Source organism: Oenanthe melanoleuca, chromosome 5 (assembly GCF_029582105.1).
Source record: "Oenanthe melanoleuca isolate GR-GAL-2019-014 chromosome 5, OMel1.0, whole genome shotgun sequence".
In the NCBI taxonomy this organism is placed as follows: Eukaryota; Metazoa; Chordata; class Aves; order Passeriformes; family Muscicapidae; genus Oenanthe; species Oenanthe melanoleuca.
Genome location: NC_079339.1, coordinates 54,350,019 through 54,371,130, shown reverse-complemented (window position 1 = coordinate 54,371,130; position 21,112 = coordinate 54,350,019). Strand labels below are relative to the sequence as shown.

The window sequence follows — 21,112 nt, the reverse complement described above, 5'->3', positions numbered from 1 at the left end:
GAGCGCGCTGATGCCACCGCCCCCCGCCCGCGGACCGCCCCCGACCGCCCACCGGAGCCGCCGCCGGGACGCGCCGCCTCAGTGGCGCCCGGAGCCGCCTTGGCCGCCGGGAGCGCCGGGAAAGGGCCGCCCCCTCCCCCGGCAGCCCTCGCATCGCTCGCACCGAGCGGCGGGCCCGTCGGCCGAGCAGTAAAACCCGGCGCTGCTGAGGGGGAACCGCGCTCAGGCTGAGGTAAAAGCCCCTCTCGGGGGGCGCGGAGCCGCTTCCCGGGCGGGTGCGGGCGAGGGGCCGCGCCGGGAGCGGCCGGAGGAACCGGCCCGGCAGGTCCCTGCTTTGGCAAGCAGCGGCTGCGCCCCTCACTCTGCTGCAGCTCTGCACCCTTGGGTTTCTTAGCCCACTGTGTGATCTGCATCACTTTTTCGTTTGTTTGTTTTTTTGCTCCCAGGTATATTTATATATGCTTGGTACCAGGGATCAGCACAACGACTGCTTGTAGATAGCATGGTTAAATATCCTAAATTTTGTTTCAATTTATCTACCCGATGGCTTGATGTTTGATGGTTCTGGTTTGTTTGTTTGTTTGTTTGTTTGTTTCTGTTGGGGGTTTTCCAAAATACATCTAATGGCTACAGGGTAGCGAAGCTGGACAAGGGTCTGTAGCACACAAATCCTGTGAGGAGCAGCTGGGGGAGCTGGGGATGTTCATCTGGAAAAGAGGAGGCACAGGGGTGATTTTAGTGCTCTGTAGCTCTCTGAAAGGAGGCTGTAGCCGGGGTTCAGTCTCTTTCAGACTAAAAGTGACAGAAGCGACACAGTAGGGGATGTCAGGGAACATCCCTGCTGAGCCAGGGGAGGTTTAGGTTTGACATGAGAAAGGCTTTCTGTACAGGAAGGGTGATTAGACATTGGAATGGGCTGCCCAGGGAGATTGGTGGAGTTTCTGTCTCTGGAGGTGTTTAAGAAAAGACTGGATGTGCCATGGTCTGGTTGACAAGGTGGTGTTCAGTCAGTCATAGGCTGGACTCATTGTGTTTTACACATTGTGTGATTCCATAATGGTGTTAATATAAACGTTATGTTTTAAAACAGGCTCCACCGTTTCATCTGTATTTCTGGCAGGAAAAAAAGTTGACGTCTATGAGGAGCAGCCCTCCTGTGTTGATATGACCAAAACCCTCTTGACATACAGTCTTTTTTTTAGGAAATTAACTCAAAGGCAGTTTAAAAGCTGGTTGATTTGGTGGGTCAGTCACATCCCTCCTGTTTGTGCAGGTACTGAATCCTCTCAACACTACTAACCCTGAGAAGGGTATCTAGTTGTTGTCCTACTCAGCTTCCTGACTCAGCTTTTGGCATAACGGAGGAAGCGAGACTGTGTCAGACTTGGCTTAAAGTCATTTAAGCTGTTGTCAAACTACTTGCAAAACTGTTAATTTTCAGCCAGTTCCCTGGTCCAGCTCTCCTTGAGGAACCTGGAACACTATTTAAAAACTCATAACCGCTGTAACTGAAGTGTAACTGTAATGGATGTGAGCAGTTTTGCCTCTCATCTCTCAAAATGCCTCTTTATATCTCAAGGTATGTCTCCCCTTTTTTTTTTTTTTTTTGCCTATAGGCAAAGCAATTTCACTTCCTTTCAATCCTTTCTGGTGTGGCACAGTTTTAAATCTCTTAAGATGCTTATGTCTTCTCCTTGTGTTGTCTCAAAAATCATTCACATCTTTTTTTTGAACTGTAGCACCCAAGACTAGACTTTACTAAAATTAAGGCCTCAACAATGCCAGCATCTGCTGTCCTGCCTGTCACAGACCCCATTCCTGTTTACACATCCAGTACAAATGCTTTTGAGTCAGTCTGATCTATTCACAATCTTGCTGACCTGTTTTACCCCCGCATCCATTTCTGCTGACCTCTCAAGCCAGGTATTTCTCCCTCAAGTAGACAGTAATGCTGCTTGAGAAATTATTTCCTGCAACAGCTCTTATGCTGTGCCTTCATTTTTATTTTATAATCAAGCAGTCAAGACATCTTTTAAAATGAAATTCCACGTGATGTTAAGTCAGAGAACTGTAGAATTTGTCATCCTCTGTAAATCGATTGCACTTCTCAGAAGAATTGTATTTAAAAAAGCAAAACTAAGATTGAACTGTGCCATAGTTACAGAAGGGTTGTGTAACTCTAAATTTAGAAGAGTGATTTGTATACACATTTGGAGGTATTTAAAACTTTAAATTTGCTTAGACTAAACCAGCTAAAATAATCTAAATGCAAACAAGGGTGGGTGACAAAGAATGTGGTCAGAGTTATACCAATATAAGATAAAATATTGGTATATTTTAAAAACAGTGTAATATCCCATTAGTGAGGGACAGAACCTGTATTTGTATGTTTTGCTGTTCCATGTGCTTAATACTGTTAGCTCAGAATTCCTCAGTTCTGTTCACTGTCCTGTGTGCTGCCTTTGATGTGAACAGTGCAATGAGCAGCTCATAAATTTGCTGGCAGCACACTGTGCAGAAGGGAGGTTCTAGCACAGCCTGATGGCTATACTGGCACTTCAGGTGCAGTTCAGCAAGGCATTTGACATGATTGTACTTCAGTTTTCCTAATATGAGATGAATCCATCTTTGTAAAACACCAAAAATCTAAAACTGAAGCCTGTGATGTGGGTATCTATTAAAATAACTGCCATAGAAGAGATAAAAATCAACAGTGCTTTCCATGTCTACTGTCCAGTGCACACAGATGTTTTTTACTCTTCATTGTGACTTTGTATAATGACTACAGAATTAGTTTTTCAGTACAGCTGAGCAAGCTGGCAAATAATGCATTCAGCTAATTCATTTCTTAGATGGTCATCATGTGGTCTCTTTGGTCCATTTTGGCTGTGTAAAGCATTATTATGATATGTTTTATATCAGGTGATGTTTGGACAGTAACAATTCCAGAAAAAATACAGGCTTTAGCAGGGAATAAACAGAAATCTTACCTTTTTTTTATCATGTGGCCATCAGATTTTACACAGTAGGCTTCCCATTTATCTCCTGGTCGCTTTCTTTTTTCTACTTTAATCTGTGAAGTCCTCATCTGTGATGAGATTTCAGAACACAACATAAGGTATGAATGTAAAACTGCTGATGTTTCAAAGGGGTACTGTTACTTGTCCTTCTATTCTCTGTTTAGCTTGTATTTTGTAAAAATTGCTACTTTCAAAATTATTACATGAATCCCAAGCAGAGATTGAATACTGAGTACTTAGAGGTGTTTTAAACCTGTTTTACAGCAGATGTGTATCTGTACATGTTTATGTATGTGTTTGTATAAATACATGTAATACCAGTTTGCAAGGATAAAAGCTAAATTTCCTCAGATAAAAGTTCACATGACCAACATCTCCCATACAAGTGTGTGGGCATATATATGAAAATGAGTGCACATTCAGTACATGCAGCACTTCCTGGAGATCTACAAGCAATAATAAATCCTTTTGATCAGTGTCTTTCCATTGCTATCAAAGGTGCAAGACAAACCTATTCTTTTTAAAACTTAAACTACCTCACTCTCTTACAAAAGGGCTTTTTAAAAATAGGTGGAAAGGAATTTTTAGGGCCGGATCCTCACCAGTTCAGCTCTGCTCCTTAGCACCCAGACAGTCAGAACAGCAGTCAAGAGCCCTTCATAACAGAGATTTTTGTACCAGTGACTCAGATTCGTGGCACTTCACGTTTTTTTGTGTGACTGGAGTTCCACTATAGACCATCTGTTATGGCCACCCAGGCAGGAATACAGGAGCTTTCATCCACATTGGCATTCTGCTCTTTGCAGAGCAGCTTATCAAACAGGATTGCTGCAGAGATACCACTGTGGAAGTCCTGCTGTACTGAGTGATAAACATAAATGGATCTAGCTGGAGCTTGTTTCACCTGGCACATGTGGCATCTATTTGTCTACAGGAAGGGTCACATAATGCTCCATAAATGATCTCCTATATGTCAAAAGGAGCATTACCAGTGTACCATGGGATTAGTCCATATATTCCCTGTTCCAATACTAGGAAGCAAGAAAAGACTTGGTCTCCCCAGAGAACTAATTATTCAAACCATCAGGAAAAAGACCAGCCAGAGAAAGTGATGGAGGAAGCAGCAGAGCTGTTTGAAGAGGCAAATCAGCATGTGAGCAAGGCTTTTCTGATACATCTTTTAACAAAAATGAACATTGTGGAGCCTGCATCAAAGTAACAGTCCTGATCCATCACTGTGATTGAAAGGGCACAATCTGAGACTTTTTTTATTTACTTTTGAATCCAATTCACCTGTAACAAGAAAGAATTCTACTTAAGTCTGTTTACTCTGTAGTTGACTCCTGATTCATGTTTTTGGTTTTGGGGAGGAATGGTGTGGCTTTTAGGCAGTGTTTGCAATTGCCATACCAAGTTTCCCTAATAACAAGCAAGTGCTGGTTACTCCTTCCTCCTGCTCCCACTCATATCAGCTGTGCCATGGCACTGTCAGGCCCTCAGGAAATGAATTCCTGCTGGGTGTGGGGTAAGCATTTTAGGGTCATAGACACAACTACCATAATGGGAACTAATTCTTCCTCTCTGTTTATAGACACTGCGTCATTTGAAGTCTGTTTCTGTAGTCAACATGGCAAGATAAGCAGGAGCTTGCTGGCCTTGGCAGCTGGCTAGCTGTCTCCTCCAGCACAGCACTGCTCTCACTTATTCCCCAATTCCTGGGTTTGTTCCTCCTTTGTTCCCCTCCCCCAGCATCTTAACTTGCCTCCAGGCCCCAGGCACTCCTTTAAGCCAAGTTTTCTGAATTTTTTTTGTTCCCTTTCCTTTGCTGCCTGTTTATCTCTTACCTTCCTGGGGCTTTGTGCTGCACTGCTGGGCCAACTCCCCTCCCCAACTGTCCCTGCCTGCCCCAACTGTCACCTACAACTGCCTCAGAAGGTTCTGGTGCTGCCCCAGGCACAGGGCAGCACCCACAGGACAGCCTCTGGCACCTGAAACTGCCTGGAAGCAGCCACCACCTGTGTGGTGTGGTCCCCTGTGCCACTGGGGGATGTCTGAGTCTCAAGTGAAATGAGCTTGGCTTGTGCTCTTTGCTTTGTCATCATGTCTCCTTCAAGTACCTGAAGGGAGCCTACAAGAAGGATGGAATAGGATTTTTTTTTTGAGGAGCATACACTGACAGGACAAGGAGGAATGGCTTCAAACTGAAAGAGAATAGGTTTAGATTATGTATTACAAAAACGTTCTTTACTGTGAGGGTGCTGGCACAGGTTGCCAGAGCAGCTGTGGCTGCCCCATCCCTGGGAATGTTCAAAGCCAGGTTGGATGGGCTTGGAGCAACCTGGTCTGGTGGGAGGTGCCCCTGCCCATGGCAGTGGGTTGAATGGGATGATCTTTCAGGTCTTTCAACCCAAACCATTCCTTGGTTCTGTCTCCTCAGGTATTTCTGCATTTAATGTGTTACAAACCAATATATAAACTGCCATAAAACCATCCTCTTCCTGTAAGCACCTTCTACTGAGGCCCAGCTTCCTACTTACAACATCACCCTGGGAAGAACAAATGAGTAAAATACCTCTGTGTAGGTGTGGTGAAGGTGCCCAGAAAGTGTGAACTGTAGCAGTTCCCAATCTCCTCTGAGCATCACCAGTTCCCTCCCAAGGGATGCTTGGTGCATCTCTCCATTGCAGAATTGAAAAAACTCAGATTTTTCCACAAGTGCAGAGAGGATGGAGTAGGCTGAGACAGAGAGATCTCATTCTCTTTGTTGTAAAAAAGAGAACAGGCAAGTATTCATGTTGTATTTTTTTAACCTGATTTAGTGGTACAGCTTTAACCTATTGGATACTCTTTAAATTTTCAAGTCACAGCAAATGAAAGTGTTCTATAGTCAGTGGCTCAGCTCTTCATTGTAAAGAAGGGGGTCTATCAGCATTTAAGTTTAAAATACAAGTCTTAATGGGTTCCAGATTTTGCAGTAGGGATGAATAATGGATATGTAGGTATATTGCCAAAATAGGAAGGATAGAAAAATAAAGGTAATAGGAGTATTTTCTAGAGTCTTCTGAGATCCACTGTCAGGTAAACAAATAGGATAATTTTGCCACTGAGAAAATTACATGAATTAGGATGATGCAGTTCTGTCATGACACTGTACAGGAATTTCAGACACCCTATAAAGGATCACTAAGAAAGGACTTTGTGTGAGACAGGAACAGGAGTTGAAATCCAAAAGCTATAAATCCTAGAAAAAGGCATAAATTCATTAGATTGAGATGGAAAATAGCAAAGAAACACCTAAATAATCTCATGACTAAGCAGACCACACAAAAATAGATAACTGGAACAAGAACAAAACTGGTGTTCTTCTGTGCAAGCACTGGAAGTTCAAAAACTTGAAGAGATGAGGATGTGTCACTTTAAAGGAACACTCTGATAGGACTGATTTTTAGGAAACAGTGAGAAGGAATGGCATTAAAGCCTCTCCCATACTTGATGGCCTAAAGAGATGAGGATGCCAAGGTTAGGAAAAGAATAGCAAATAAGCAGGAAATGCACCACTGTACAAATCCATGGTGCATCCTTCCTTATTTCTAACTCTGTGTGTAATTTAGAAAAAGCCAAGAAATAAGATGGCTTGGTACAATTCCCTCAGAAGGAGAGGATTCACACACTGGTAATCTTTATCTTAGAATTAAAAAAGCTTCATGCTGAATTTGACAGAGGTTTGTCAAGATCTTCAGTGGAAGGGAGACAGGTGAATGAGTGAGTTATTTATCAAAACTGCTTTCTATTTTTTGTTCTTATGTTATCTGGCAAGATGGAATATTGCAAGCTTCCTCATCCTGTTAGGGAGGCATAAGGTTTGAACAGGTTCAATAAAGCAAAATTTTGAAAACCAGATGCTCAAGGACACTGGGGAGATTCAATTACCCTCATATTTTAGTGGGCTGCTTTAGTTGCAATGTACATGACACATACAACATACTAATAGATGGAGAAGCCTATCTAAATACTCAATAAAAATGCACCACTATCAGCTTTAAAAGTCTGCTCTACACAAGTCTAGACACCAGATTTAGGTTAAGATAACTCAGTAAATACAGAAGAATTGGAGCCAATATAAAATCTGTGATGTGACAATATTTGACATATTATCATTATTGAGTGGCTTCTTTGACATGCTGTGCCATCCCCATACTTAGGGAATTTTCAATGTTATTCAGTGTCAGGTGAGACCTGGAAGAATTTATAGCAAGAATCAATAGCCAAGACTTGAGTGAGAGCTGATCAAAAACAGAGTTGAGATTTTCCTTTTTAAGAAGCAAGGAGAAGTTAAAACCACAGTTTGCTGGGGCACCAAGTAGCACCAGAGGACACCTCTGGAAAATTTGTCTTAAGCTGTATTTAGTACATCCAAAGAAATTGTAGCTCCCACTTGAGCCATTTCAGCTCAAATACAAATAAATAAAGAAATATTTTAGAGAGTTGTGTGCTTCTGAGTCATGTTTAGTTCTAATATGTGCCTTTCTAGGTGACCTCCTGCCTTAGAGCAGATTCATTTCTAACTGCAATTCTATAGGTGTGCCCCTGTACTTCCTGTGTTAAAGTCCATCAAAAGTACACCAGGCACTGAAATTCTAATAGTGAAAGCTTTTAGTAAAATGGCTAATGAGAGCCCTTCAGACAAGCACTTTCCAGCAAGTTTGTTTTAGAATAATTAGTTTCTTGCAATTACTGGCTTTTAATGATAGGCTGTTGAGACATTTTTTAGTTCCATAATCTTTGTAGAGTCTTTGTTCTTGAAATTTTATCACTGTCTTGATGCATGAGTGTGAGATACTCCAGGGAAATGTTGTTCAGTGCCTGCTTGAGTTCAATTTTAAAACGTAATTTTTTGTCTTTTCTCTGATTTACACCTAGGTCAAATTCATATTGTGTTCCTTCTTGAAAACTCACTGCAGCTTCATTCAGAATCTTAAAATATTATGTAAGTCACATCCTGGAAAATGTGAAAATAGATTTTTTTTTCATCTTCTACGTAAAGCATCCTTTCTGAGTTACGAAACTTTACTCCAAAGCACACTGGTTTTGATCCAGAATTTCATTCCATCATATTCAAACTGTTCTGATCACATCAAATGTAATTCCACCCCCACTGAAACCCACCTCATGCCTTCTCCCAGCATGATCCAGCAATTGCTCTTTGGGATGTTACAGAAGTTGCACACTACCATTCTGATACACAACACTTTGGAGACTTTTTTCAGAATTCCTGGTAGCATTGCAACTCAGCAAACTGGTTTGATACATCTGTGTAAGCAATTTAACTTGTCCCCAGTTCCCTCATTGCTTTGCTTTTGACAAATTGACAGAATTCTGACAAATATACTCACCAAAGCTTTCATACAGTGCCTATCAACCCATTCAAATGGTTTGTTCACAAAAAATACCAGTATTAGTCCTGCTGGTGATCATCTACAGGGATTTCAACCTCAATGCCACATATGCAGAATTTTTTATTTTAGTTGCAAAAATATTTTCCACCTGAAATATTCTCCACTTATTTAAGCCATTATACAGAAATATAAGCAAGGCTGTTTGCTTTTGACAGAGATTTGCAAAAATCCTCATTACCTCCTGGGGAAAAATGGGTAAAAGACGTTTGCAGAGAAAAGTGGGGCATCCATTGTTGCTGCATGTTTAATTTTGTTTGATTTACTATACTTAACTTTTTCCCTTGTTGGCAAAAACAACCTTAGCTGCTGCTCATGCTGTTTGCCAGCATCTCCATCTGCATCTTTGGTTCCTGCTCGGGTTCATTCTCCTGCTGCATTTGCAGAATGCTGCTCACATCTCTGCTCCCATGGGAATGGTTCCCCTTTGTGGCTCACATTCACAGCAGCATGGACTTACCCTCCTTGTGGATGACATTTTCCTGCAGCTGCAGACACCTGAGCCCAGCTCCCTCTCGAGTCTCGTGGCCTGGGTGATCACTGCCAGTGATAAGGGAATGCCTCTGTCTCGTCTTCGGAAGTCTTGAGAATCCACTGTGAATCCACACCCACGTTTCAGTTCTGTCAGTAATCCCAAATCCCCCGTGGGAGACTTTATCTGAATTAATCTCATCTCGTAATTTTGCCATGTAGGTTTATTTTGCAACTGGACCATTCCTTATCTAACCTTTTGTGGATTTTTTTTCTCTTGGGAGTAGTTTCCATAAAACACCTCGGAAAGCATTTAATTCAGTCTCAAAGTTAGTGCTGCATTTGCTTGGAATTTCTGTCTGGCCTGTTTTCTGCTGACCTTTACTTAAATGATTATGTATATGCATGTGTGCATGTGTTATTTGTAGTGCTTTCTATCTTGCTCAAGTTTAATTTTACCCCATAAGGCAAGCTTTCCTCTCGAGTGTGATGTCCCAGTTGTTTTATTAGGATTGTGACAAGTCTGCTCACACAAGGCACATCCACAGCACATCTGAGTGAAAGCAAACATCCTGTGTTCCTCAGCCTTTTCTAAACCCCAGCAGATGGCTGCTGCTTCGGCAAACTGTGTGCAATAGCATGGATCACATTTCCCATGCAGCAGACTTATTTCTGGAATCCAAACCCAGTATACTTCCAGAAGGTGGGAACATGCATCCAGCCACAAAGCTATTTAGCCCAAATCAGTCCTACATGGTGACTCTCCATTGCTCAGCTCGTCTTGATTTTTGGGATGGATGTACAGCAGGGTTGAGCCAGCCAAAGTAGCAGGTGGATTGGTAACAGCTTCCACATGCAAGTCTTTAAACACCAAGCTTAAAAGTTCATTGTGTATTTGTTAGAATCTGTGTGTGTTTATTTTTTCTCTCTGTGATTAAGAACCTTGTGGAGATAAATGGTGTTTTTTTTGAATGCCTGGGTTTCCTTGATGCTCAGAGCCAGTCCCTGCTGAGAATCCTTGTAGGATCTGCAGGAAGTGATGTGTATTTTCTCTGCCTCAGGTAACACTCAGGGGACAGAGATAAATGTCCTTACCCTGGTTCCCTGCAGCAGCACTACCCTGACATGTCTGTGCTTAACCCCAGGTGTGGAATCAGGGGCACTTCAGTGTCCAGGTGAATTAGCAGGAATCACAGAATTGTGGAATGGTTTGGGCTGGAAGAGACCTCCAAGATCATCTCATTCCACCCCCTGCTGTGGACAGGACACTTTCAATAGACCAGGTTGCTCCAAGGATCATCCCACCTGGCCCTGACCAGGGATGGGGCAACTCTTCTCTGGGCAACTTTTCTCAGCTTGAAACCTGACCCTGCATATGTGTGGTGTGTCCAGGGACCCATTATCACTCATTTTTTCTCCCAGAAGGAGGCAACAGAGGAGTTATTTGGGCTGCAAGTCCAGGCAAATAACCTCTGCTAGGTCTGTTGAGAATGTTGTGTCATGAGGAAAGGGCAGTTTAGGAGGGGGTTCATCTTTTCTTGGTTAAAATTTTTCTCCACTGAGCAATAGGCTCTGTCTCAGCCATTTGTGCCCACTTCCCATCTCATGTTGGAGTATTTAGCATCAAAGAAGGCTTTTGAAAGAACACCTGCATTCTTCTACAACTTGTGCACTGATTTCTTTGCATGGATGATCTTCAATGGGCTACACATCTGTTCTGCTGCATTCAGAGGCCCTAAAAATGCTGCCATTTGTTCAGAATCATAGAATCATTAGGGCTGGAAAATACCTCCAAGATCATCAAGTGCAGGAAGTAATTCTAAAGAATTACAAAGTTTCTGATGTTTCTCCTCCAAATACACTGATTATAAAAATGTCTGTGTGCAAGCTAGGCTAGCATTAACTATCCTACATCATCCAGAATCTCTCTGGTCATGCAAACCCAATACACAGTTAATGTGTATCATGGGATATTTTCCTCCATCACACCAATGTAGAAAGCTCCCAGTGGCTCTGGAGTGCATATTTCCATTAAGGATTCAGTAGGCTAGTCACAGTCCAAAACAGTCTTCATTATTTCCTAAATCAAAGTTATTCACACTTCCAATTTCTCTTACAATTCATTGGGGTTTTTTTCACTAACTGTTAAGCCCATTACACTGTTGGTCAAAACCTCTGACTAGTTGGAGTAAGAGATGAGATTGTTGATCCTGTCTTTTAACAGCTGCTTCTGTACTTGAAGAGACACTCCCTAGATGGTTCTGACTTTTTCCCCACTAATGGGACTAAGTGTCATTGACTGGGGTAGTCAGCCAAAGACTTCCTTGACATTTTTTTTTTTTACAAAAGGTTATGCTCAGAAAAATCAATATTACAGAAAAAAGCAACCTCTCAACATTTCCCTTTATATAGAGAGGAGTTTCCATTTGCTTTATTTTATCATGTATCCCAGCCACAGAAAGATGGACACTGAAATCAGGTGGATAACCTGCAGCCATGGAACTCTGCCAATAATTTAGTATATTTTGCAAATTGCAGTATTTCTTGATTTGATTCTTTAATCAGGAAGAAAGATTTACAACTGGTTGTACTGACCCATTCAAAGGTGTTTGTAAATAAAGTTTGAACCACAAAGCTGTATCTATTTCTTGTCCTTTTTCTTACAGTTTTTTACCAGAGCAGTGGCTCTTGGGCTTTTTCACTTTTTTCAAACTCAACAAAAGCATCTGTGAACCATTTTGCCTGCTGCAGTGAGCCACGTGGTTGTGCATCTGGGAAGAGAGGCAACAGTATAAACAATGCAAAATGAGACAAAGTCATAGAATTATTTTGGTTGGAAAAGCCCTCTAAGATCATTGATTCCAACCACTAATCCAGCAATGCCAAGCCCACCATTAAACCATGTCCCCAAGTGCCACATTACACCTTTTTTGAACATTTCCAGGGATGGTGACTCTACCACTTTCCTGGGCAGCCTGTTCCAATGGCTGTCAACCCTTTCAGTGAAGAAATTTTTCTTAATACTTTTCCACCTCTAAAAAATGTTATGGTTCTGGCACAAATGGTCTTGAATAAAATTGTCATGAATGATACCCATGGTCAAAGGAAGCATCAAAATCACTTATTCCTCAACGAGAGAGCTGGAATCAAGTGTAAGTACCTGAAGGGAGCCTACAAGAAAGATGGGGAGGGATTCTTTACAAGAGTGACAGGACAAGGGGGAATGGCTTCAAAGTGAGAGTAGGTTTAGTTTGGATATTAGTAAAAATATCTTTACTGTGAGGGTGGTGGGGCCATGGCACAGGTTGCCCAGAGAATCTGCCCCATCCCTGACCATGTTTAAGGCCAGGTTGGATGTGGCTTTGAGCAGCCTGGTCTGGTGGAAGGTGTCTGCCCATGGCATTGGGTAGGAATGAGATGATTTCAGTTACATTCCAACCCAAACCATTCAATTGATTCCATTTCTATTGATGTTTGCTATAATCAGAAGCAAGGGGCCATGTGCACAGCGTTGCAGATTTTAAGTGGGAGAGAAGCTTCTTGTGAAAATCCTGATCAGTCACAGCCTAAAACAACCTCAGCCAGAAGCCTTTGGTGGACACTAAGCCTCTCACCTTCCTGCTCCACATTCATACACAGATCCCACACCCTATGCATATCCCACATCCAGCTCAGGGTTCTCCCCCTGTGACTGCTGTGTGTGCCTTCCACTGCCCAAAATCTCTTCTACCCAGTCAGTTTCCAGCACTGCCCCCAGGGGGACAGCAAGGTCCAGCTCATCAGGCCCTTGAGGAGGGCAGTGACCCTGTGGAGCTATTAAAGAAGGTAATAGTAGGCTCAAGCTGTTGAGAAGAGAAATACAAATAACTCCCTATGAGCACAAATAAGGCACATTCAAATGTGTTTAATTGTGTGTGCCTGTCTGGAAATCTGGCTCATCATTCCTCTCTCCCATTTCTCACTCAGAGGGTCACCAGTGCCTGAAAACACTGATGTGCCAAGGAAGCCAATTCCTTGTGGGGGCATGACTCTGCTTCACATAGACATTTTCCCTTCTGTCACTTGGCATAATTCAGTATGTGACTTGAAAATTCAAAATATAAACAAGAGAGATGAACCAGGGCCAATCATGTTGCAAGCAGAAGTCTCAAACCCTCCGAGTAAGTGAAGAATACCTCTCCTCTAGAAATGCCACACATTTCTCCATTCTTTTCAGCTTAACCAGAACAATTCTTTGCAGCTTTTAACCTATGAGGAAATTGGGCTAAAAATACCATGGTCAAACACACATGTATGAGACTATAAAACCCAAAGCCTCACAAAACACAATTTATCAGGCAAGTTTCTCCCATCTCCTCATTCTACTCCTGTGAATTGCTTATTGCTTTTCTTTCTTCCTCAGGATCTTTTTCTCGTGTAACTTTTTTGTTCTTTAACAGTTCTTCCACAGTTAAAAACTTTCAGGGTATTTAGGCATAATTCTATGAATGACAGAACTGTTCCCTATATTGTCCTTTAGTGGCTTCTGGTCATTCCCATGTTCCAGGATGCACCAAATTATTGCAGCGTTTTCCTGAAAATTGATAAATGATACACCTGAGCTAAACAAACAGAAAAAAAACCCCAAAAATTTATGGGAATATGGATGGCATGATCCTTTCAGAGAATTATTAGTCTGAATTAACAAGAGGGACAATTTCTTAATTGGGAGGGAAAGCAGGGAGAAGAATTCAATGAAAGTTAATACTCCTGGCTAAAGAGTTGAAAGATCCATTTTGCATTTTCTCAGGGAAATTATTTTGAGGAAGAAAAAAAGGAGAAAATTTTGTAATTATATGAAAATATACTCAAATATATGAAATATATGAGAGCATATATGAGTATGAAAATATTTGTGATGCTTTAGTAAATGAGTTGTCATCTCTTGTGAAGGAAATCTTAATTTTAGTATTTCCTGTGCTATGGTCTTGTATGGTGTAGGCAGGTTGCTGAATGGTTAATTTTGGCCTCTGCCATTATAATGTACCTTATTTCTAATGGGAATTATATCCAATTTTGCTCCCAGGCATTCATCCTGTCACATGTTGATTACTGTAATAAATATTCTCATTACTGAATTTATTCTTATATGCAAACTGAAGATCAGAGTCTACAGTGCTCACAGGCTGTTTCAAACAAAATAAGCAGCATCTTGAAACCTTCTGTATTCTCTCCTGTGGTTTCCCAGCCCAGGAGAGGGGAAGGACTGCAGGGTCAGTGGAGAGCAGGTCCTGGAGCCAGGCTTGTACTTTTGGGGGTTGCTTTTTTTCCCCTGTACATTATGATCTCTGCAAGGAAAATACTGATGAGTTTAGGCATCCCACCCTGGTAGTCATCCCACCAAACCTGAATTCAGCAGTTCTCACAGATCTGTGGCAGGATTAGATACTTATAGTCTTGGCTGTTAATTAATTTTGCTACTAATTGTGATGTCTTCACAGAAGCCTCTGTTGCAAAAGAAATTTTAAACATGCTTAAGTCTGGATGTTTCTCACATGTAAATAGATCTCAGTGGCACACAGGCTGTATTAAATACTGTATTTGAGTTAAAGCACCTAGAGAAAGGACAATTCCTTGTAGTGGGCTGAAGCCAGGTGCCCACCAAGCCACTCTGTGAGTCCTGACCTTCAGCAGGATGGGGACAAGGGGAATTAAGATGGAAAAAACCTCTTGGGTCACAATAAAGGCAGTTAAATAAAGCAAAAGCAAAGACCATGCATGGAAGCAAAGGAAAACCAATATTTATTCCCTACTTCCCACCAGCAGGCAAGATCCAGCCACTTCCTGGGAAGTGCTTCAGCATGGAGCAGCTGTAAGGATGGAATGCCCTCCCTCTTTCCCCAGTCTCAGCTTTTATTGATGACCAGGCTTCAAATGGTTTGAAACATCCCTTTGGTCAGCTGGGGTCAGCTGTCCTGGCTGTGTCCCCTCCCAAATCCTTGTCCTGCAGCCTCCTGGTGAGGGGAGGATGCTGGAGAGGCAGCTTGATGCTGAGGAGTGCTGGGCAGCAGCAGCCACAACACTGATGTGTTATTTATCAACACCTTCCCAGCTCCCAATACACAGCACAGCCCTGTGAGGGAAACTCTGGGCATCATTAACTCCATCCCAGCCAGAGCCAGCACAGCACAAAAAACATCTTCAGCCTTCCCATGGTGGAGGCTGTGAATGCTCAGCCATCCCAGACCTGTCCTGGTTTCCAAGAATGATGATTTTAAAGGAATTGTCAGTGCCCTTAGGGCAGTAAATACAACACTGCTAAAGTGTTGGTAAGCAAACACAGAGATCCAGGGGTTTTTCAAACTAAAGTGAATGAACAGACTTGGTTTATCTCTCTTCCTACATCATGCACAATGGCACCAAGCACAGACAGGCTCCTGCACACACATCATGCTGTATCCCAAGTGTGTGGTGTTTAGAGCTCCCACAATTTCTAAAACCCACACAGGAACACAGCAGGCAAGTCAGGTCACTGCAGCAGAGGACAGAAGGCAACAGCCCCTGTGTGCCCCAAGATCTCTCATCTCACACCATCTCTTCATATCACCCCCAGAAAACTGTGCCAGAACTGATGAGATTCAAGAACTCCTGCCTCTCTTCCATTCCTCTGCTCCACAAGGCTGCTGCTGCTGCTTTGGCCTCTTGTGGAGTTCATAATCTCATCACCAGGGACAATTTAGTTTGTTAATTCAAAGATTTGAAGCTTGGGCTCTGGAACCCCAGAAGACAGAAAGACAAGGAGCACACAAATGTACTGAGGGAATAAACCACTTAAGGAAGAGGAAAGAGATGACAACAGCAGCAAGGCAAGTCACAGCCATCAAAACAGAAATCCCATCCAGCTCTTTAAGGACAAGACATACAAAACAGAACACCAAAAGGCTGATTTACTGCCATACATGTATGTATCATCTTTATCTTGAGGCTGCAGAGGACCACAGCCTGGACTTTCCAGAGGGCAGAGATTGGAACAAGTCCTTGCTCAGGGAGAGGAGTTAGGCTAAGCACAAACTCCAGCCTGACTGCCTCCATCCCCAGGGTCAGCTCCTGCTGGACTGGCACAAGAGGTTCCCTGCCTGTGTTTCCCTTCCCCTCATGCTCATTAGCAAGGAAAACAGAGCTGGCAGCAATCCCAGCACTGCGTTTGCTAAATGGATCTATTAAAATGTAAACAGAGATCATGTTGCAGGGCATCATCATAAAACACCAGGGTGACAGCTCAGCTGGTTCCCAAACACTGCACCGAGCTCCTCTTGCACATCTCAGTCACAGCAGTCCTGACTCTTCCTCCTCTCTCCAAACATTTGGGTTTTTGGAAGGCTCATCATGATCTGTCAGTGCCCTGCAGCCTCACACCAACAGGAGCCTCGCTGCATCTCCAGCACATTTTGGAGCCAAACAATCCCTCTGAGGCTTTCTGCTTCAGGGAAACAGGACTCTGGGGCCTCAGAGCCCTTGCCATCCCTTCAGCAGCCCTGGAGTTTGCAGTTTAGCATTGATGGAGCACAGGACAGGCCACACGGGTTGCACCTGTCTTGCTCCTGCCTGATACACATCTAGGAGGAGTTTTATCACCTCTTTGTCTGACTTCCAAATGAACATTTTCCTGCTCTCTCCCCTGCTGCCCCTCCTCACTCTCCCCAGGGGCTCTCAGGAAACCACCAAGCCATTGCTTTATTCTCTTTCAAGAATTCTTTAACATCGTGTTCATCCACCTCCCTGCCACCTAGTCTGCAACAGCTTGACAGAAATTTGGGCTGGGGAAAGGTTGGGGGTTTCTATTTTGGTGGCTGTGACTTGCCTTGCTGCTGTTCTCATCGATTTCCCCTTCCTTAAGTGGTTTATTCCTTCAGTACATCAGCTGTCCTTTGTCTCTTTGTCCTCTGGGGTTCCAGAGCCCAAGTTCCAAATCTTTGAATTAACAAACTAAATTATCCCTGATGATGAGATTATGAACTCCACAAGAGGCCAAAGCAGCAGCAGCAGCCTTGTGGAGCAGAGGAATGGAAGAGAGGCAGGAGTTCTTAATTCTGATCTGGCACAGATTTCTTACATGCAGCTGGGGAGGCTTTTGCCTCACTTTCCCTCTCTAAAATGAAAAATACAACATCCACTCCCTGTTTGAGAGACTTGAAGGACAAGCTCTCTGGCAGGACAATCCACTGTTTATCCACAAAACACCATGTACAGCATGTGCAGAGCTGTTTATCCATGCAGGAAAACCTTGGGCCCTGCTGGTCACAGTGAACACCATGAACAGCTGGGAACATGACAGAAAAAAGTGGCACTCAGAGAAGGCTTTCCTAAGGAAGCTAAAGAGAGATGCTGCTTTGTACCATTTTCTAAAAGCTGATACAATATTTATCAGCAGGTTTCAAGACCATTCTGCTCATGAAATATATAGTAATTAAACCTACTGATGGAACAAAATGTGTATTTTTTATATTAAAAAAATCTGTGCTTTTAGAGACCTAGATTCCAATTTGGCTCTAAAGTTTAGGGGTTTTAATTTCATTCCTTGGGCATAACTATGTAAGATAACTTTAAAAATGAGCCAGTTTATTTTTGTTATACTGGAGATAGTGGAGAGTGGCGGGGGGGAACCCAGCTTAAATCCTGTCTAAAATCTGGGAAAAATAATCTTTGAGTGACAGAGGACCTTTTTCTTCCAGGAGATTAGCAGCAGTTTATTATTCCAAGTATATATTTAGACTATTCCACTTAACATAGTTGCTTTAATATCAACCATATTAAAACCTTTCTGATAGCTGTTTGCATTCATAAGTGATTCCAAGCTCCAAAAAGTGGAGCAAAGTGCCTCTCAGGGTGCAGGGGTGCTCACACCTGATCCCTCTGCACATTCCAACAGGTAGCAGGACAGGTGGGCACAGTGCCCTGCACTTCCCACCCCTCTTCCAATATTCTGCATGAACCCCATGGCCCAAAATGTCAGGAAGCAAGAGAGTGCTCTTAGAGCACTTAGTAACATTCCTGCATTTTGGGATTAAAAATATTTCTTTTAAAATAGCATGTTTCCTGTTTCTTGGTGCTTGTGTCATGAGACAGGGAGTTGGGATTTTCCTGGTAATTGTCAAGTTCACCTTTGCTAAAGAACAGAAAGTGAGATCAAGAAGAGCAAGGCAGGGAACAGGAGGTTCTTAGAGATCCCAGAACCACAGAATCGTTATGGCTGGAAGAGAGCTCTGAGATCATTGAGTCCAACCACCAACTCAGCACTGCCAAGGCCACCACTAAACCATGCCCCAAGTGCCACATCCACACCTAAATCCCTCCAGGAATGGTGACTCCCCCACTGCCCTGGACTGCCTGTTCTGATGCTTGACAACCTTTTCTCTGAAGAATTTTTTTAACATCCAATCTAACTCTCCCCTGGTCTGGTTTGAGGCCATTTCGTCTTCTCCTATTCCTTGTTCCCTGGGAGCAGAGCCTGATCCCCACCTGGCTGCACCCTCCTGTCAGGACTGTGGAGAGTGATGTTTCCCCTTTTCTCCAGGTTAAACACCCCCAGCTCCCTCAGCTGCTCCTCACCAGACTTCTGCTCCAGACCCTTCCCCAGCTCTGTTCCCTTCTCCAGACTCACTCCAGCCCCTCAGTGTCTTTCTCGCAGTGAGGGGCCAGAACTGGACACAAGGTTTGAGCTGTGGCATCACCAGTGCCCAGCACAGGGAGACAATCACTGCCCTGACAAAGACCAGGTGCCATTGGCCTTCTTGGCTCCCTGGATTCTGCTGTCTCAAGTATTTTTGTAGTAAGATGACACCAGATTGCACAGGAAGTTAAAGATCTTTAAAACAATAGGGAGAAGAATGGGAAGACACGAACACAGCAGCAACTGCTCTCAGCTCTTGCTCCTCTGGGCCAGCCACACGTGCAGGATTTATTCTCCCAGCCCTTGGCTGTGACCCAGCAGAATGCTCTGGTTTGCACCCACATGAGCTCCTGACAGTGGCACAGGTGGCAGCCCAGGATCCCCACGGAAAAGCTGCGCCGGGGCTGAACTTGCCCCTGGGGTGGAACAAGCGTTGAGAACTGGAGGGGTTTTGTATTCTGCAAACAAAAGGAAGTTCATTTCCTCTATTAGCTCACCATAGCACTATGTGCAAAAACACGCCTGGAGCTCTTGAAATACCTTCACTTATTCCTGCATCTACCAAATTTATTTATAGAGCCATCTGGAAAACACTGGCTCTTCATTTACAAGATACTATGGAGCTTTTTGGAATTGTTGCTGATATCAACAAAACTCTCTAAAAACACCCCCACCTACAAAATTGTCAACTATAATCAAGCCTCAGGAATTTTTTTGTGTGTGTGTGTATTTAAATAGTATTGACAAGGCAGTTAAAATTGCTGTATTAATGCATAAATAGGTAATTCTCCACGTGCTAACTTTGCCATGCTAGTAAATCTATTAAATGTGTCTAATAATAAATCAGCAAATGAGTCTAATACACACCCCTGTAAGAAACCACAAATACTTCAGCTATGTCTCGTTTAAATGCAGTCCTGGGGCATTCTAACAGTTTGGAAAATAAATGGGACCAAATTCTTCTATGAAGTAGACTAAACCTGCTGGCTTAGAACATCTGAAACAAAAGCAAGGTGAAAGCTGGGAAACAGGAGTGTCCTGGCTGGCAGGTGGGACAAGAGAGGGAAGAGCAGCTCTCAGCCCCTGCACATGGCCCTGAGCTCGCTCAGAGCAGCTGAGTTACAGCTCACTCACTGTCTAGGCATCCTGGCAATAAACCACAACAGAAATGTTAAAATAATAACACTATTAAGAATAAATAAGGATTTGGGCTTATTTTAGCCAAAATGTTTTAACAAAGCACCACTATTCGTTCCTTGGCATGTGGTGGGATGCCTGTGTGCTCCTATTACTACATTCCTGAGTTGCCTTCAGACTTTCTCCTGTTTGCAACAGCTAGGACTCCATAAATTCAACCCAACTAAAGGAATTAATTCCAACAATGATTTAATCTACCTGTGGCTTAATACCACATCTAGATAGCTATACAAGATCTTTATTACTGCCATGTTGATGGGTTGCTATCTCAAGGTATCCTCCTGACCCACACAGCATTATGTGTCTTCATTTATCAAAACAAGATTGTTTTCTAAAGTGCTTATTCCTTTCCAATAAACACTAGGTTGTCCAGTGGTTGTCTCAGCCAGTCTTTGGTTTTGAGGTGTGAAGCACAACTACCATTCTAATTGATCCAAGGAACATCTCCCTATTTGTTCTGATCCCTCATTTATCAATCCTAAACTGAGACAGTTCACCCAGATCATTCCTAGAGTGAGCCCTGAGCCTTCTTTCTTCAAATGATGCCCAAATTACTGTTAGGAAACACTGCACTCTGCATTCTCTATATGTCTGAGTGAAAAACTTTTAAAAGAACCTTTAAGATCTCCATGTATCAGTCAGAGTTCCCAATAGAAAAGTGTGTCAGCCTCAGTTTTTCCAAGACATATCAGTCTGTCTTTCTTTTTTCATTTTTCTGCCTTCATTTTTCATGTATCTGCATTACTGAAATCAAAGACATGAACCAGAACAACTGTGCTTGGTCCATGGGCATTGCTCTCCAGAAGTCACTGTAAAAGTTAAGGGAGCCACTTCCAGCTGTTTGGCCTGCTATGTGTGTATTCAGTATTTTTTGATTTGGACCTGAAGTAGCAAGGGCTGGCTTACATTGTGCTTGCAGGCATTCAATTCCTTTAAAAATCCAGAATTTCTGTATTAAAAACACCCAGAAAACTGGACTCTCTAAAACTGCTTCAGCTTTTATCTAACATGCTCTCCAAATGACTAATACCAAATATATTACCTGGGATGTAACAGTCCCTCAGTGCCCTACTGGGTATTTTGAGTTATTGGACTTTCTTTTTTCCCCCACTTTTAGGACACTTTTCCAAATTATCATTTCAAATCAGCACTGAGAGCTCTCCTAAACTCCTCCCAGCACTTCTCACTGCCAGTTCTGAGTTCCTGCATCCCCAGGCTGCTCAAGTACCACCTTTATGGGATTGGAGCCCCATCAAATCTTTAGTCAGGGTACAAGAGAGTAAGACTGAAATTTCTATTGAAAATGTAATCTAGTCCCTTAA

General features: G+C 42.9%; 1 protein-coding gene and 1 long non-coding RNA gene across 7 annotated transcripts in view; one reads left to right on the top strand and one right to left on the bottom strand.

The window, feature by feature from the left end:
• The window catches only part of PPP2R5E (protein phosphatase 2 regulatory subunit B'epsilon), a 78,216-nt gene extending 73,204 nt beyond the window's left edge, over nt 1-5,012 (bottom strand). For 2 of the 6 annotated variants that reach the window (XM_056492113.1, XM_056492114.1), the window contains exons 1-2: nt 4,865-4,908; nt 2,991-3,088 (exon numbers count right to left, since the gene is read on the bottom strand). In XM_056492113.1, the coding sequence (XP_056348088.1) occupies nt 2,991-3,088 (98 nt within the window). In that variant the 5' untranslated portion in view covers nt 4,865-4,908. Of the gene's footprint in view, nt 1-2,990 lie in introns of all 6 variants that reach the window. The other 4 variants (XM_056492108.1, XM_056492109.1, XM_056492110.1 and 1 more) reach the window with 3 other exon arrangements.
• Nucleotides 133-10,161, top strand: LOC130253501 (uncharacterized). Its single transcript, XR_008840566.1, has 2 exons — nt 133-232; nt 1,091-10,161. It is a non-coding gene; the product is annotated as an uncharacterized LOC130253501 (long non-coding RNA).
• The last annotated feature ends 10,951 nt before the right edge of the window (nt 10,162-21,112 follow it).